This window comes from Clarias gariepinus, chromosome 24 (genome assembly GCF_024256425.1).
Source record: "Clarias gariepinus isolate MV-2021 ecotype Netherlands chromosome 24, CGAR_prim_01v2, whole genome shotgun sequence".
In the NCBI taxonomy this organism is placed as follows: domain Eukaryota; kingdom Metazoa; phylum Chordata; class Actinopteri; order Siluriformes; family Clariidae; genus Clarias; species Clarias gariepinus.
The window spans coordinates 8,057,036-8,073,807 of NC_071123.1; the positions used below are offsets into that span (position 1 = coordinate 8,057,036).

The 16,772-nt window shown below is 40.0% G+C and overlaps 1 protein-coding gene across 1 annotated transcript in view; it reads left to right on the forward strand.

Annotated features, from left to right (window-relative positions):
• The window catches only part of LOC128511776 (E3 ubiquitin-protein ligase RNF43), a 96,375-nt gene extending 83,988 nt beyond the window's left edge, over positions 1-12,387 (forward strand). Inside the window, exons 3-9 of the mRNA XM_053484757.1 lie at positions 6,613-6,687; positions 6,793-6,921; positions 7,017-7,118; positions 9,089-9,262; positions 9,481-9,583; positions 9,923-11,377; positions 11,604-12,387. Coding sequence (XP_053340732.1) covers positions 6,613-6,687; positions 6,793-6,921; positions 7,017-7,118; positions 9,089-9,262; positions 9,481-9,583; positions 9,923-11,377; positions 11,604-11,629 — 2,064 coding nt within the window. The 3' untranslated portion in view covers positions 11,630-12,387. The remainder of the gene's footprint in view (positions 1-6,612; positions 6,688-6,792; positions 6,922-7,016; positions 7,119-9,088; positions 9,263-9,480; positions 9,584-9,922; positions 11,378-11,603) is intronic.
• Positions 12,388-16,772: the final 4,385 nt, after the last annotated feature.

The window sequence follows — 16,772 nt, forward strand, 5'->3', positions numbered from 1 at the left end:
GCTCCGAACTCGGATGTCCGATGACATATAGATGAGGGAGAATCAGAGCTTTGGAAAGGAGCTGAAGGAAATTAGAAGAAGCGAAGCTGCGGCTGTTGAAATGTCATTATTTCATATACATGCTGCTAGAATTTCAACTTGGGAAAGCGAATGTAAAGAGTGTTTGCTTTGCAAATATTGGAAACCCGGGGTCGGTGCCAGGACGAAATGGGGCGGTGGGGAATATGGTTTCAGGTGGGGGGGGTTAATGTGAGTTTACAATAGCAATATTTCGAAATATTGATGAAATAATCACGCAAGACAGTAATACAAGGGCCTGCGGTGGACCACGGTTGCTCAACAAACCCCAATCACGCTGATTACGGAATAAAATTTAAAAGCAATCCAAAAACAGTATGGGCCAGTACATGAGAACACACACACACACACACACACACACACACACATACATACACAAACATTACTAGCTATAAAGTACCAATTGTACACAAGTAGACTAAACAGCAGCTGATCTGAAAGAACAGAACAGACCGTTTTTATTATCACCCAGTCTCACCTCGTTCAAAAGAGATACAAACTGCACATTCCTATAATAACCAGTGCGCATTATGAATTACATAGTTGCTAGTCTGTTATTATGCAAGTATACTTTCGTGTAACAGTTCCCCTGTCAAACAGTACCGGCGGTGCGCATGTAAGTGTATGTGTGTGTATATGGGTGTGTATGTGTGGGAGGAAAGAAGGTCCCACCGTTCTATGGTTTTTATCTACCCCGTCACCAACGGCAACCCTTTGATGTCTCCTAAAGTGCCGATAGCCTATCAGATGACTGTGGCCTTTTTCTCTCACCTTGTACTTTGCAATTCAAATCTGTGTCAGAGTGGAGGCCGAGAGAGCACGAACAGGTGTGGGCCGAGAGAGAGAGAGAGAGAGAGAGGGGAGGAAAAGAATGGAAAATAAAGGTGTGTACTGTAGTGAAAGGGATAATTATAAACATTAAAGCGTTTTTCTGCATGTTTGTCATTCGAACTCTCGCTCTTGTTCGAACACACTCTCTCTCTCTCTCACACACACACACACACACTGACAAATGTGTGTGTCTCTGGTCTTCCTGCCTGTGCATGCATGTATTTATGTATGCATACGCACAGGCGCCTGGCCACTTTATTAGGAACACTCGTTTATTCACGCATGACGCATAAAATCATGCAGATGCAAGTCGTTAATGTCCACATCACATCTGGGAGAAACATCAACATCACAACAGAGAGAAAACTCTTCGATCTTGACGCACGGTGCCAGTGTTGGGCCCTTGAGCAGCCCTCAACTGGAAGTCGAAAGGAAGATGGCCAGGTGACAGCAAGGTTTACAGACTCACTCTTAACCACTTGTTACAACCGTGTTAGTCAGAAAAGCATGAATACATCAAATGTGGGCTAGAACTGCAGAAGCCCACACTGGGTTTCAATCCTGTCAGTCGAGAGCAGGAGTTAAAAAGCTTTTGTTCTGGATCTTCCCAGTTTTGGTGAGTCTCACTGTAACCTCAACACAACCAAGCTGGCTGAAATCTCTTTTCCAGTGGGCAGTATGATCTCTTGTAGTGTCTAATAATGTGTGTGTCTGTCTAGAACAGCGCACTGGGGCTATTAGGGAAATAACAGGCCTGTAGGAATGTTTCCTGCTTCAGGAGAGGCCTAATCTCCCAGCAGCCCTGTTATTACCATCTTTAACACACCCTCCATCCATTTCTCCCTTCTGCTGTCTCAGCCATGGTGACGTCGGGCACCGAAGCCAAAACTCTGAGAGAGTTTCCTGCAGATTGAAGGAAAACACACTAATTCGCAAGTCATTCTACTAGTTTAGGGAGGAAAGAGCGAGCATGTGTCAGGGCTTTACAACCAGGAAGGATCGTAGCTGGGCAATTTGGCGTCGATGCGTTCAATTCGTGTCGTAACTTCGAGGGTCGTTAATGTACCTGTTCCAATAACAAACAGCTTATGGAATTTCCTTTTATTTACTTCAACAGGTTTAATAGTTTTTATGGTGACATTTCTGTAGGAAGACATTTATTTGAACAATAATGGTAGAATTCTTGTGATCTTGACTGAACAGTTTAGTTCACAGGATAGAGAGGCGGTAACGCTTTATGGTTACGCCTTTTTTTTTTTTTTCCATTCTTAATTACAAAACAATCACTGGCAAAGTATAAAACACTTCGAGTCGTATGACGACTTAATTTTGACACTTTTCCCAGCATTGAGAAAACCTGTTGTAGCTTCTTTACAGTTGGGTTCTGTTGAACTGGGTGAACTCTACGAATGCCTTCGTGAACAATTAAATGAAAGGGATTTGTAAACCAAGATCTAAATCTGTATAGTACCTCATGAGAAGGAGGACTGTGTTGTAACTGTTTTAGTGGTAAGGTGTATGAGCACACTAATTTTTTGTCATTAAAATGTTTCTATGTCGACAGTTTGGGTGATTTTGTCTTATCCATTCCACCGACACCGACACGTATTTATTGGCGGAATTAGTTTATTCTGATTATTACACAAATCAGCAACTGACTGGAGAAATTCATTTTTTAATAATAAAATAAAGTAGGTGAAAGTTCTGTTCTTGTTTATGTGTGTGTGTACTGTATGTATGTTCCTGTGATCGCCCGCACCCTAAGGGCTTCTGCAGCTGTTTGAGCACAATGGTTTTGTGTGGTTGTGTGTGTGTGTGTGTAAGCAAAAAACCCTAAGGGGACAGTTAAGCATTTTAAACCTACTTCTAATCCTACTACTTCTAAAAATTAACTCCCTTCCTGTATAATAATTCCATATTAATCGTCCTGATTCCTTTGTTTCTCAACCTGTTAGTGACCCTCTAATTTATTTAGGTGTTTAGGTTTCCTATAGGACTTTATGTATGACTATATCGCTCCCTGACAGAAAACAGAATCGAGCGGTTTGCTGGATCATTTTAGTGACTCGGTTCATCAACATGAGAAAAAACGCTCGATTTTGTTTTTTGTCTAACACACTTCATATCTTCTATGTTAATCACGTGACAATCGAATGAACGATGCAGACCAAAAGACTCGAGAGGTAACTACCCATCACTATGGTCTGGTATGACAGTTTGCAGGCCAGTTTCAACTTTTTACAGATTATTCACAGGTGGACAACATTTAAGACAGTTCCTACTTTTAGACCCATGTTAAATGTACAATTAGAAGAAGACTGAACAAGTATGGTTTCTTTGGAAAGGTTGCCAGGAGACACCTCTTCTGTCTGAAAAGAACACAGGATCACGAGGTTTGCAGTGTTGTTTGGCTTAATGTCATACCCTGTCGGTGGAGGGGTGATGATTTGGGCTTATTTTGTAGCCACACATTGACTTGACCATGAACCCCTGTGAGGTGTCAGATGGCCGAAATTGAGTCATGATCCGAAGCACACCAGTAAAACCAACATCAGAATAGCTGGGGGAGAAAAATAATTTAGGTTTTGGACTGGCACAGTCAAACTTCAGACCTCAACCCAATTGAAATGCAGTTGCAGGACCTTAACAAAGCTGTTCATAAACGAATGCCCAAAAAATCTCAATGAACTGAAGCAATTTTGTGAACGTAAATGGGCCGAAATTCCTCCATAATGATGTGAGAGACTGATAAAGTCATACAGGAAACAATTACTTCCAGTAATTGCTGCTAAAGGTGGATCTACAAGCGATTAAATCATGGGGGTATTTAGTATTGCCCACATGGTTTTTTTGGACTACTGACCCGGCCTCCAAATTCCCCAGATCCCAATTCGATTGATCCACCATTAAATGCTCCGGTTTCGATCCAAGGAAGCCACACTTCACAACCCACAGAACCCAGATAATCCACCGGCCACATCCTGGTGCCAGACACCACAGTAAACCCCCAGAGGCCCTGCGGAGCCGGGTCAGTATCGTATATCACAAATGTGATTTAAACAGCATTTAATAGGAAACAAAAACGTTGGCGAGCAGGAATAGTGACTCAGTGGTTAATGAAATCCTTTAAGATCCTAGATTCTAGATTCTGCCTCATCTGGAGATCACTTTAGATAGAAACGTCAGCCAATGAATAAATGTAATGTCATATAAGGATAATGTTAGTTTGGGGTTTGATCTTGTCCTAGCTCTGTCCTAACAGTTTTTTTTTTTGCTGTGCCATCAGTAGGACATATTACTGTGGCTGGCATCCTGAACGTTCCTCCTCCTGTTTGGTGTGTGTGTGTGTGTGTGGTCACCGTTACTTATTTCACAGGAATCAAACGTTTCCATGATGGGAAGGAAACAAGTAAATTGTGGCATTGTGGCCACTTAGCCGATCCCCTTATTGCTCAAAATGCAAGTTTCATTCGGGACAAAACAAACTGAGCCAAAATAAAGGCTGAAAATAGCAAAATGGTTAAGCCGCAAAAAGAAAGTGACCAAATACTCGAGGTCTCATCTTAAAATCAGCTTTATTCATGGAGGAAAAAAAAATATATATATACATATACACTACCGTTTAAAAGTTTTAGAACACATTTTAACTCCATGATGGTTCCTGATTTTTTTTTTTTTTTCTACATTGTAAAGAAATGCTGAAGGCGTCCCAAAAATGCATTAATCTCCTTTGAACAGTTAATGGTGAGATGTTTCTGCTTCTTATGCTCTGTAAAGACTTCATAACGCCTCTAATCTGAGGTGCTGTTAATTGGTCATTTTTCAGGCTGATAACTCTAAATGAACTTCTCGTCTGCAGCAGAGGTAGGTTTTGGTCTCGCCCTCCTGGGATGGCCTTCATGAGAGCCAGTTTCATTATGGTGCTTGACGGATTTTGCAAATGCACTTAACAATACTGTTCTTGCAAGAACTATTACAGAAAGGCCGACCTCTGTGTCTTAAAATAACAACTAACTGTTGTTTTTCTTGTTGTTACGTAATTACCTAATGCCCTATGTGTTATTTTATAGTTTTGAAATCGTCAGAATTGTTGTAGAATGTAGAAAATAAATCATTAAACAAAATTTTGAAGAAGTTTGCAAGTGTTCTAAAACTTTCGAACAGTAGTGTATATACACACACATTTTATTCTGAGACCATTTTAAAGGACAGCTTGGTGCAATTACAGTATCATTAACACTCCATACGTTCTAGGACTAATAATAAACTCATATTTTTTAAAGTTGATAAAGTTGATTAAGAAATGTTGAAATTGTTTTGATGTGGTGAAGCTTTTCATTAGAACATTTCGATTTAAGTTTTACTGAATTTTGGGTGTCCGTGGTTTGTAACAGTCACCATGCTTTGACGGTGTCTCGGCATGATAATGTCTTCATGACAAACACCAAGCAAGCACTTTATTGACAAGCTGCATTTTTAAAGGAAGAGTAAGAGATGCAGAGAAAGATAGAGAGAGAAATGGGTGCTGCTGACTAGACTCCAGGCCCTACCCAGGATATAGACAACAGATGGATAGAAGAGAAGTTTATATTAGGTCATATTTATAACACATTCATACTGTAGGTACACAAATATTTGACTAGATATCGTTTTCACTAATAATGATCAAGCCTGATATTCAGAAGTTCAGAAGATGCTTCAATAGTTGCACAAGGACACCAGTACTTTTCTTTTCTTGCTCCTAAATGCAATACGATGTCACAAAGCCGGCTTCATTGTGCGTGTGTGCAGTTATTACGTTATTTCTGAATAGTTTTAATTCTACAGTAATAGTAGTCATAAAATATTAATAATAAAATGAATAATAATAATAATAATGCTATATTTCTGTCTGTGATCTGAACGGAATTTTGCTGACACTTCTTTGGCTTTCTCATTTTATTCTAAGGGCGAGCACAGTCAGCCCCCAGTCAAACCAATCAACTCAAATACCAGTGCCTATTTCCAGAGTGTGTAGTGTAAATGAGAGCTTTTAAGACCTTTTTTTCAGACATGCTCACCTGAGTCAGGTAGATTACTGTGTTTTATTGGCAATAGAGTTCGGAGCTATGAGTCAGAGAATAGAGACCGCAAGCAGACAGGATGGGGATAGCGGGATACAGAGCATTGGTATCTACTGCAGGTAGGTTAATGACTGTCGGCTTGTTAGTCATGCCTCTCTCTCTCTCTCTCTCTCTCGTCAGACAGCTCAAGCCTTTAAGGCAGCATGTTCATTAACTCATGATTAATGTGCTGTTCGCTGAGTAAGCATTTCACCTACATCATGCTTGTGTCATTTTAGCAATCTGAAAGCAGTTGTGTGTGTGTGTGTGTGTGTGTGTGTGTATTGGCTGGGTTTCTCCTCTAGTCCTTGGTACACATGCAAAATTTCACACTTTTCTTGTCTTGTTTGGCGGTGCAGCTCGTTTTCTCTTGAGTCTGGTAAAACAAGGTTGAATGCTTCAACACAAACCACAATACACACACATTCTGTACAACATATCACACGCAAGGTCACTTGTTGTGAAGGCGTATGAGATTGTGTAATGACCAGAATCGAACAATGCTGCGATCTTGTATGGTTACACTACCATCTAGTGGCAAATGTGATATTTAATCTCTGTATTAACTCGCGGTATTTTCTCTCCTTTTCTTTTCTTTCAGGCTCAGCTGGCCCTAAAGAGGGGAGCTCAGGCTGTTATTTTTGACATCAGTGATGATGTTAAAGCTGCTAATGAGGTAACTGTGTGTGCGTGTGTGTGTGTGTTTGTGACGAAATCAGCGTATTTAGAATAAAAGGATGGAAAGAATGAATAATTTGTGAATTCACACTCTCTCGCGCAGCTGAATTATGACTTCCTGAAGCCGGTAGTGATGGTGAAGGCAGCGGACGCTGATGAGCTAATGGGACTGGTTAATAAGAACGAGGAGGCCAAGGTCGAGATCAACATCATGATGGAGGCACCGAAATGGGTGAGCACGCAAACACAAACACGTGGATGCATAAACACAATGCATGGACACAAAGGATGTTTATTTTGACACGCTTGCTTTCTCTCCCGCTCTAGTCCCATTATGAAGTGGGAATCCTCTTGACTGTTGTCTTGGTTGTGCTGGCAATCATTATGATCTTTGCCTTCCGCGCTCGCTGCAGGTCCAACAGAACTTGGGTAAGAATATCACATTGCAGTCTGTTACATGCCGAATCTTCAAGTCAAGCTCAGTTATATGCAAGTCAAATCCCCCCAAAAAACAAAATACATTCTGAAGTTATATCTAAGTCAAATATCCAAAAAGTCATATCCAATGAAAATCTAAAGGCCAAGCCAAATCCAATGCCTACTGTAACTAAAAAAACCGAGTCAACTCTAAAGTCCAAGTAAAGAAAGGAGTCATATCCAAACCAAATCCAAAGAACAAGTCAAATACAATGTCCAAGTGGATTCCAAAGTTATAATCAAGCCCAAATCCAAAGTCTAAGGAAATAAAGAAGTGATATCCGAATTAAATCCCCCCCCAAAAAACATCAAGTCCAAGGTCATATCCAAGTCAAAACCAAGCATATGCAGGTCAAGTCAAAGTCATACAGTATGTAAGTCAAATCCAAAGTCCAAGTCAGTTTCAAACTTATATTTAAGTCAAATCTTCTTCTTCTTCTTTGTCTTTCGGCTGTTCCCTTTCAGGGGTCGCCACAGCGAATCATCTGCCTTCATCTAACCCTATCCTCTGCATCCTCTTCTCGCACACCAACTAACTTTATGTCCTCTCTCACTGCATCCATAAATCTCCTCTTTGGTCTTTCTCTAGACCTCCTGTCAGGCAGTTCCAACCTCAGCATCCTTCTACCGATATATTCACAATCTCTCCTCTGAACATGTCCAAACCACCTCAATCTGGCCTCTCTGACTTTATCTCCAAAACATCTAACATGGGATGTCCCTCTGATGAACTCATTGTTGAGTTTTCAAGTCAAATCTAAAGACCAAATATAAACTAATGTCTAAGCAAATCCCAAAATCATAACCAAGTTAAATTCAAAGTCCACGTAAATTCCTGAGTAAAATCCAACTCAAATCCTATGAGCAAAGCAAATTTACAGTCTACATCAAATCTTACAAAATTTCCAATTCGAATGCAAAGCCAAGTCCATAAGACCTGAACAGGGTCCCTGAGTATCAGTGTTGCTCTGTTGACTGGGTGAACTCTATCTTTTCACTTTCATGCTCTTTTACGTTCACGTTTCATGCACGTTTCGGTGCCTCATTTACAGTATGTTCAATGTAGTGACGCTAGTTGAATAAGTTGTGGCTGAACATTGCTTCCTCTTCACCAGAAAGCTCTGCCCAGTCTGCCAATGCGACTGCCAGTGTTTCTGCACTTCACTGTTTGGTGAAGTTGTATGCAAACAGGGTAATCTGCCTCACAGTGTTTAACCAACAGGTGACAGTAGACTGGAATTTGCCGTAACCAAATCCATGTAAATGTCATAAAAATATCCACTATTGTCAAGAAGAAAGGGTTGAAACGGCGGCATGTAGCTACACAATTTGCAAATGGACATGCACCATAAAACCTTGGGTATTTTCACTAGACCAGTACTTCTTACTAATAGTGGGTTTTGTTTAAGACACCTTAGAATAAGGCAGACTAAACATCTAACAAATAATTTGAGGCTTTAGTGTTTTGTTTAAGGAAATGACATCATAAATTAGCTGAAACAGAATACGGAATTGTATTAATTATAGTTAGAATTACAGTAACTCCTTTTGGAAATAGTAAATAAAATAATTCTATAATATCTAAATATATAGACTTTTACTATAGTGATGGGAATCACCAGTCACTACAGCTTTACAACTGAACATGAGCTATTAAGTGTAGCCCATTGCTGTTGAAATAGTTTTCTTGTTGCACCGCTCAAAACCTTGTTCACTTGTTATATACAACGTGATTAGTAACGGGCTGTTCTGGTCACTGAATGATCAACCTACCCAGTTTTGGAATCAGTGTGGCACCCCATCTCTGATTTACTACAGTAACCCTAACCCTAAACTCTAAGCCTAACCCTATAAATGTGTTATTTTGTAAGTTATTACAAGACCACAGATCGAATGCTTCTTGTTTCCCTCACTCCACCCAGGACTCGGTGCACCAGCAGACCATGCGAGCCATTAGCAGGCTGGAGACACGTACCTACAGCTCTCAGGGCTGCTCAGGAGGATCCCATCATCCACGTGTTGGCCGAGGGTCAAACAGCAGCTCCAGTTCTGGTCCTATGTGTGCCATCTGCCTTGAGGAGTTCCTGGATGGACAGGTGAGAGGAGAGATAAAGAAGAGAGACAAAAAACGTAGTGATAAATAGAAATGTAAAAGGTGGAATTTTTTCAGAATATGAAATACGTAATGCAACTCATGGGAAAATAATAATGCAAACACAATTTTTCAAAAAATTTGGATAACCGTTTCTGATTAGCTGATGGATACAGTCATGATGTTGTGTTCATGATTCATTTTTTATTTTTTTGTAACAAGGACCTAAGGATCATCTCATGTGCACATGAGTTCCATAAGGATTGTGTGGACCCTTGGCTGCTTCAGCACCGGACCTGTCCGCTTTGCATGCACAACATAATGGGTAAATTCCAGAAAAGAAACTTGTGAAAGAAATAAGAATCTTTATCCAGCAAAAATGAATAACCAAAAGAACCAAATTGAAAAGTTTCAATTTCTAAAGAGTAAAGATGGGTGGTGTACCATTATTATGAACACATGTGCTCAGTTTATGCTGAAATGTCAAAATGGTGTTAATCTCGCCAGTAAATTTCGTAGATTATGTGCTTTAGTGTACTTAAGATTTCCTCCTTAAACAATGATATCATGTCATGTATCTACGTTCAGAACAACAGATAGGGAGCAGTGCTTTACACTTTGCTACACCACTGCTTTCCTTCCTAATCAGTGTCTTGGTTTCTAGCAGGTGCAGAGGCAAGTGGCCGTCAGCCTCAGCGAGTTCGTGGACATCCGCCCCCAGAGCACAGCCAGGCTTTTCTTCACTCCCACCCACAGCATTACCTGGCTTCTCAGTCTTTCCCCCAGCACCCTATTCCTTTCTCTCTTAGACCTCATTACCCCCGAACACTCTCGGGGCCCTATCCCCAGCTGGGAACCTATAGTAGCTCCCCTCCTTACCACACTCGCTTAGTGAACGCTAGCTGCAGCTATCATCTTGCCCCTGATGGTCACCGTGCCCGACCTCGACACAGCTGCCGCAACATCGGGCACCACTACACATCGCCACGTCGACCATGCCACCACTGCCATACCAACAGGACGAGGCATCAAAACCACCATCAAAACCCACGCCACGGAGGCTCTCAGGGGCTCCAGGATGAAGGCAGCTGCTCAGGGGCCAGCTATGGCACCGAACGTAGTGGCTACTTCCCTGATGGACCCGGCAGTGACTCAAGCTCAGGCCCATGCCACGGCTCATCCAGTGACTCGGTACTCAACTGCACGGACGTGAGCCTGCAGGGTGTCTACGGTAGCTTTTCCACTTTTCGTAGTTCGCTCAGCAGCGAGTACGACCCATTTGTCTACCACAGTGCCGGTTCTGAAGGTCCGACAGGTAGTACCAGGCCCCGATCTCTAGATTCAGGAGTTAATCAGACTAGTGGAGGGCTTGGGTTTGAAGAACCACAGCAGCAACAGGCTGTATTCAGCCATGTGCACTACCATAGACACAGACACCACTATTACGAAGAGGGCGATCCCGGCCAAGGACCAGGAAGAGGCTCTGATGAGGAGCAAGGGACTTCAGGAGTAGCAGCAGGCAATTCTCCCATGGGTAAGGACTCAACTTTGTGTCAGGGGGCACATGTTGCCTGCCATTGCCCCAAAACGGACCCTATAAACAGGTGCGGACCTCCTGGTGGAATGGAGAATCAGGACGCAGCTCCTTCATCCTCCAATTCTTCCTTACCTGGCACCTCACTGCCGACCTCTGCACCAGCCTGCTGCCACCCAGGGCATTCGCACTGCCGAAAAACCACCAGCTGCAGTCTAGAGGCTTCCACTCCAGCCATGCCAGCTGTGCACTTCCATCAGCGAGTGGATCTACAGGACGATTGCAGCATTCACATCCATTATGGACAAAGTCCTACAGGTTACTGCTGCCCCCCTCCTTTGGGTGCAACGTCCACACTGCTGCCTGTACCTGTAATCCTGGACTCGAGTGGGCTGGCAGAGTGGCCCTGCTGCAGGGGGGCACAAAGGGGGTGGCAGAAGCAGGTGCAGCAGGCTCACTCTGAGCCACAGCTTATGGTGACAGGGCCTCTCCTGGACACACCTCTATGCAGAGGGCATCACAGTGCCGGGCATGAGTTGCCCACAGAAATTTGTCTCTACTGCCAAAGTGTACGCAATAATCAGGGTGAGTTTGACACATCAAACACCAGTTTCCCAGTACTTCTGTAACAAACAAAAAAAAATCAAGGTACCTTTGCTAAAGGTAGTGATAAAGACAAATGGCTGTTACATGTATGTTGATTAATAGTTTCCATTCATGTCAAAAAGCATGACTTACATGACTAGCACGTTTAATATTTGGCTATGTGATCCTGAGGTGCGTGCCTCTGTCTTGTTTTTACTTTGTATAGGATCAGAGGAAGAGTCTGGTGTTTAAGAACTCTCTCCATCCCCCAAACCTCACGCTGCTACCCAAGAGCCGAAATGGACAAACGAATCGGCCGTCTCTCCCTATCATCTCTGTCTCTCGCTCACTCACTTACTCACTCACTATTTTTCACAGTCTTCCAAAATAATTCCACAACTCAAGACAGGCATCATTTCCCAGCGTCGCTCAGATCCCACAGTTTTTCTGTAACTTAAGTCAGATGCTCTTAAAAAAAAAAGGGTTCCTCTTAGGATAATTAAAGGTTTTTTTTTTTTTTTTGGAACCTTTACATATAGGTTTTTTTCAAAAAAGCAATGAAAACTTCAAAAGGCAGATAAAACTTTATAAAAAGTATGTCAGTTCACACTTAATTTCCAGCAGGCGATAACTGGTGTTTAATGGTACTATTGACTTTTTTTTTTTTTATGCCTTCCATGTAAGAATTATCATGCATCATGGAGTGAACTAAGGGGTGTTGGTTAGACTTTTACAAAGTGCTTTTTTTTTTCTTCTTTTTTTTTGGAGCCCACTCACTATGTTCATTAAGATTACATTCAATATGTTCATTACCTCCATGCATCATGGCAAGCTGGGGTAGCAGAAGCAGGCCCCTATCTTTCTGTTCCCCATTTTGGGAAATTCATGCTTCACAGTACATTGTAGCAATCCATTTTGCTCATGACAGTATTTCATGTTAGTGAAGAAAAAAAAAGAATTCCTTTGTTGATTTGTATAGCCATTACTGGTAAAGTAATACTCTTAACCTCCATATGACTTAATGTTCTGTCTGTTATTAGAACTTGGAATTAGACCCAGTGGCTCCCTTTTTAATCATCCGATCTTATCTTAGCAGAACACCGAACAAACCCCAACATATGATATCATCGATCAGAATGGGAGAATGGGCGTGCATGGTTGCGGTTAGGATGTCATCCGAAACGATGATGTCACTCAGTGTTCGTGCTGCATATGAAAAAAAGTGCCTGTCTCTCTCTCTCTCTCTTTCTCTCTTTCTCCCTCTCTCTTTCTCCAGCCTACCTCAGATAACCAATCAGAAAAGTCCTGCTCATATCACGGTACATCAAAAGTAAAGCTCTTGCCTGGCACCCTCTCTGTTTACTTCTGATAAGTGAGAGATAGGGCGCTTTACATAATCTGTCCTCGGAAAAAAAAAGGATCACTGACTGTTTAGAGGTCATTTAGATTTCGGGTCTCATGCTCGTTAATTTGAGAAAGGCAGCTGTCATGTTTTTGTTTTTTTTTGTATGTATGGATGTATGTTTGTCATTTGTTTTGTTTTTTGTTTTCTCGGTTAAAAACGAAGCGACTGAAAATGTTAAGGTTGGCAAGGATTTCATAACCTTTCAAAAAAAAATTTCAGTTTCTTGTCATTTAGCTCGGACTGAGGAAGCACTAGATTACCCATGAGTAAATGCTTTTACCTCTTACCCTTTACCTCGTGTATGACTCACATGTATCCTTATGGATATGGATCATTTCAGAAACGGTCTCCAGCTGCAAGCTTGCCAAAGGTGCATCCTTTTTTTTTTTTTTTTTTTGCTGCAAGATGCTGTATTTAATGTTTCTTCAGAAGTTGATATTTTTTTATTATTGGAAATATATTTCAATATTTTCCATTCTGAATATATGAACACATTGCAGTTATTATGCATCGAACCAGCAGACAATGTCTATTGTCTAAATAATAATAAAGCAGCCCTTTAATAGGTATAAAATAAAATACTGACAATTGTCACAAAAATGATTTATATAATATGGATTTTCGCGACTAAATTTAGGCGAAATTATTATTATCATTATTATTAGTAGTAGTAGTAGTGATAGTCAAATTTGGCATAACATTGCATCTTTAGTTTTGTTGCCTCTATAGTTTTAAACCTGTGCGTTTTTTACATGCAAAGTTTTTCATTTTCTTTTTAAGAGGAAATTAAAAACTGTCTAGAAGGAAAAAATGCCATATTAGTCACCTTTTTAAAAGGTAGCAAAATCACAAATGCTCTTTAAAAAAAAAAGAAAAAAAAGAAAGAAAAAGGAAAAAAAGAAGGGGACATCAGGTCATCAGAGCTAAATGTTGCAAATAGATCAACCATAAAATTAACCCCTTAGGGTTATATATATAAATTAAACCACTAGTGATCCTATACATTTCAAATGGCTTATGTACACCAAAGTTCACAATTCAATTCAAAATAATAAAATGGGGTTTAAGATACCGGTCTTGTCAAATGTCAGTCAGTCATTTGATTGTTTCATGCAGTCATGTTGTCAAGGAATCTTTCTTTGTGCCTTAAATTACCATAAACCTGCCTAACAAAAGACCTGCTTTGCACTTCGGTGTTGCCTTTATATTCATTTAATGTCAGCCTGGACCTACTTTCATTACAGGCTTTGTCTTAAATTTACAGTTTCATATCCAGCACTTTGGAATTTTTTTTTTTTTTTTTTTTTAACCTGAAGCGAAACAAGCTAAGCATTATGTAGCTTCCAGTACTGGGAAACATCATCGAAATCAACGACATGTCAGTGAACACCAAGAGTAAATTTATCTCATTTGTTGTTTTTTATTTTTATTGTTTTTTATTTTTTTACCTTCGTTCATTTGCTTTCTTTTCTGATGGCGAATGAGCTAAAACTGCCTTATAAATAGAGCAGACTCCCTCCAGAAACCGAAGGGATATGCCAGTATATTTTTCATTATTTTGTGTAAAAAAAAAAAAAAAAAGACAGAGAAAGAAAAAAACCTTAATGAAATAAAGTGTTGTATTTTATATATAATAGACATTTTTATATAATAAAATTCAATATGGTAATGTCATTAATATATTTATTTACTAATATATTTATCCAGTTTTTGTTCGGGTTTAAGAACATGAAAAATGTCATTTTTCCCCTTTTTTATTTTATCTTTATGAAACTTATGACTGCCATCATAGATGTATCAACTTAGCATCATTCCAATTATATGCAAATAAATTATTTTTAATAAAAATATGCAAATATGTGATATTAATGTTTTTTTGCTTTTGCAGATGTCTTCTGTACTGAGGTCTAGGGAAAGAAATGCTTACTATATTTTATATTATATCTCATTTACTAAACAGGTGGTTAAATGTTATGGTTTTGATTTATAACTACAAATATTCATATGTACAATAATTGTCTTGTAGCAAGATCCTAAACCAACTACAGGGTAAAGAAAGGACTAGCCAGTAGGGCAACCTAGTTGCAAGTGATCCTACAACCACCATGTTTCACTTTGCAGATTGTATTCTCAGGGTAATGACGATGTTTGGATTTCTTATTCTATGTTGAAAAAAAAAATCAGTTTTGCTCACATTAGACCAGAGAACTGGTAGAACCAGTTACAATTTGGTAATTTTACTTCAAAAGGGTTAAACAGCCAAAAAACATGGCATTGGTACTAAACTAGGTCTAGTGTCTGTAACTTTTTCAGTTAAAATCTTTCAATGATCTTAATTGTTAAGACAAACTTTAAAAAGTGTATTCCTAATGCAATTCTAAAATGCTAAATTGTTAAGAAATTGCAATATGAATTTGACATGGTTACGGACCCTACAGATCTTTTGGGGAAAAAATACTTAATTTTTACAGGTCATATGTTTCTTAGAAGCTTACACCAATTTTAGTATCAATACTCAAAGGTAATAAGAAAAATTTGCATTTTAAATGATTATTGTTTGAAGCGATGTATAACAACGCTAAATAATGGCTATTTTTGGTACACATATAAAATCAACTCTTCAAGACGGCTAAAGTTAACAACTTGAAATTTTTAGGGAGGCAAAACTGGTTGCTTCCATGTTACAGAAAAAAAGAAGAACTTCAGAAGAAGCTTTTTAAGTACAGCCATTTTGTCTATTATATGTATAACATAAAAATTTGTATAATTTTTCACCAATATTGTATTTTGGCTGTATACAATTACAAAATCGTCACAACCAATTTCCTTCTATGTTATAAGGCAATCAAATTTTAGCAAAGGTCTAAACAAGTATAATCGCAAAACATGATAAACACCATTTTCTGAGTTTTACACATTTCTATTTTTTTATATAACAAAACATGTTTGAAAACAGTAATATAACCTTATTTTAGAAGCTTTAAACTTAAACATTTTGAGCAAAGTTGAGTTGTGGTCATGAATTGAAGTTCAAGGCTCTCTAACCCACACCACGGGGTGTAATAATATTAATAAGTGGCCTTACACAAGGCTTCTAAGGGGTCAGTGAAATGACATGCATGGAAATACCTTTCCATTTGGCCAATCGCTTTTTCCCTCCCCCTCTTTCTTTCTCTCTGTTGCTAGGTTCTTGTGGAGACAGAGGCTGGGACTTTGCCTCTACTGTATCTTGAGTCTTGCACGCTTTTTCTTACCTTTTTCTTTTATATCTTACCAGTGCTATTTAAATGATCGCAGAATCCCATGCTTTTGTATTCCATGTTTTTGAGTATCACATACCTACTTTTTAAATAGTGCAATGCATTTCAGTCATTGAATAACTCCATGGACTTTATAAGCGTTTGTAATTACGCAAGATTAGAACTCGTATTCTCATAAACACAAGGCAAACTTTTGTATGAGGGTCCTGTTGCTGTAAAGTGTCATTATAATTGTTCAGTTTTGATCAAGTGCATTGTTAAGCCCACAGGAAGAATCACATAGCAGTTAGAAGGTCCCACAACGTTTTCGCCACAAGGTACATGAAGGGAAATAGCTGCCGCTGTAATTAGGAGATTTGTTGACTGCGAAGCAACTACAAAAAAACATTTATGGGCCTCCTAAAGTGCTCGCCCCATCATCCGGGGATCGCTGGTTCGGTTCCCGGGTGATGCTGTAACCTCTTACAGCCGGAGGTCTAGAGAGAGCTGATTGGCCGAGCTCTCTCAGAGGGGAGGGATGAGAGGTACTTCGTGCTCCCACATTAATCACGGCTCTACAGCCAATCAGGGCCGTCTGTGAGCTCATGCAAGCGGAAGGAGCGGATAGCGCTGTCCTCCGAGTGTGTTACGCCGCTCCTAACAGTTCGTAAGAGAGTTGGCTGGCGTCACATGGTTAGAAGGAAACACGTGATAGTGAAGTCTTCGGCCCTCCTGACTGAGTGCTAGTAGT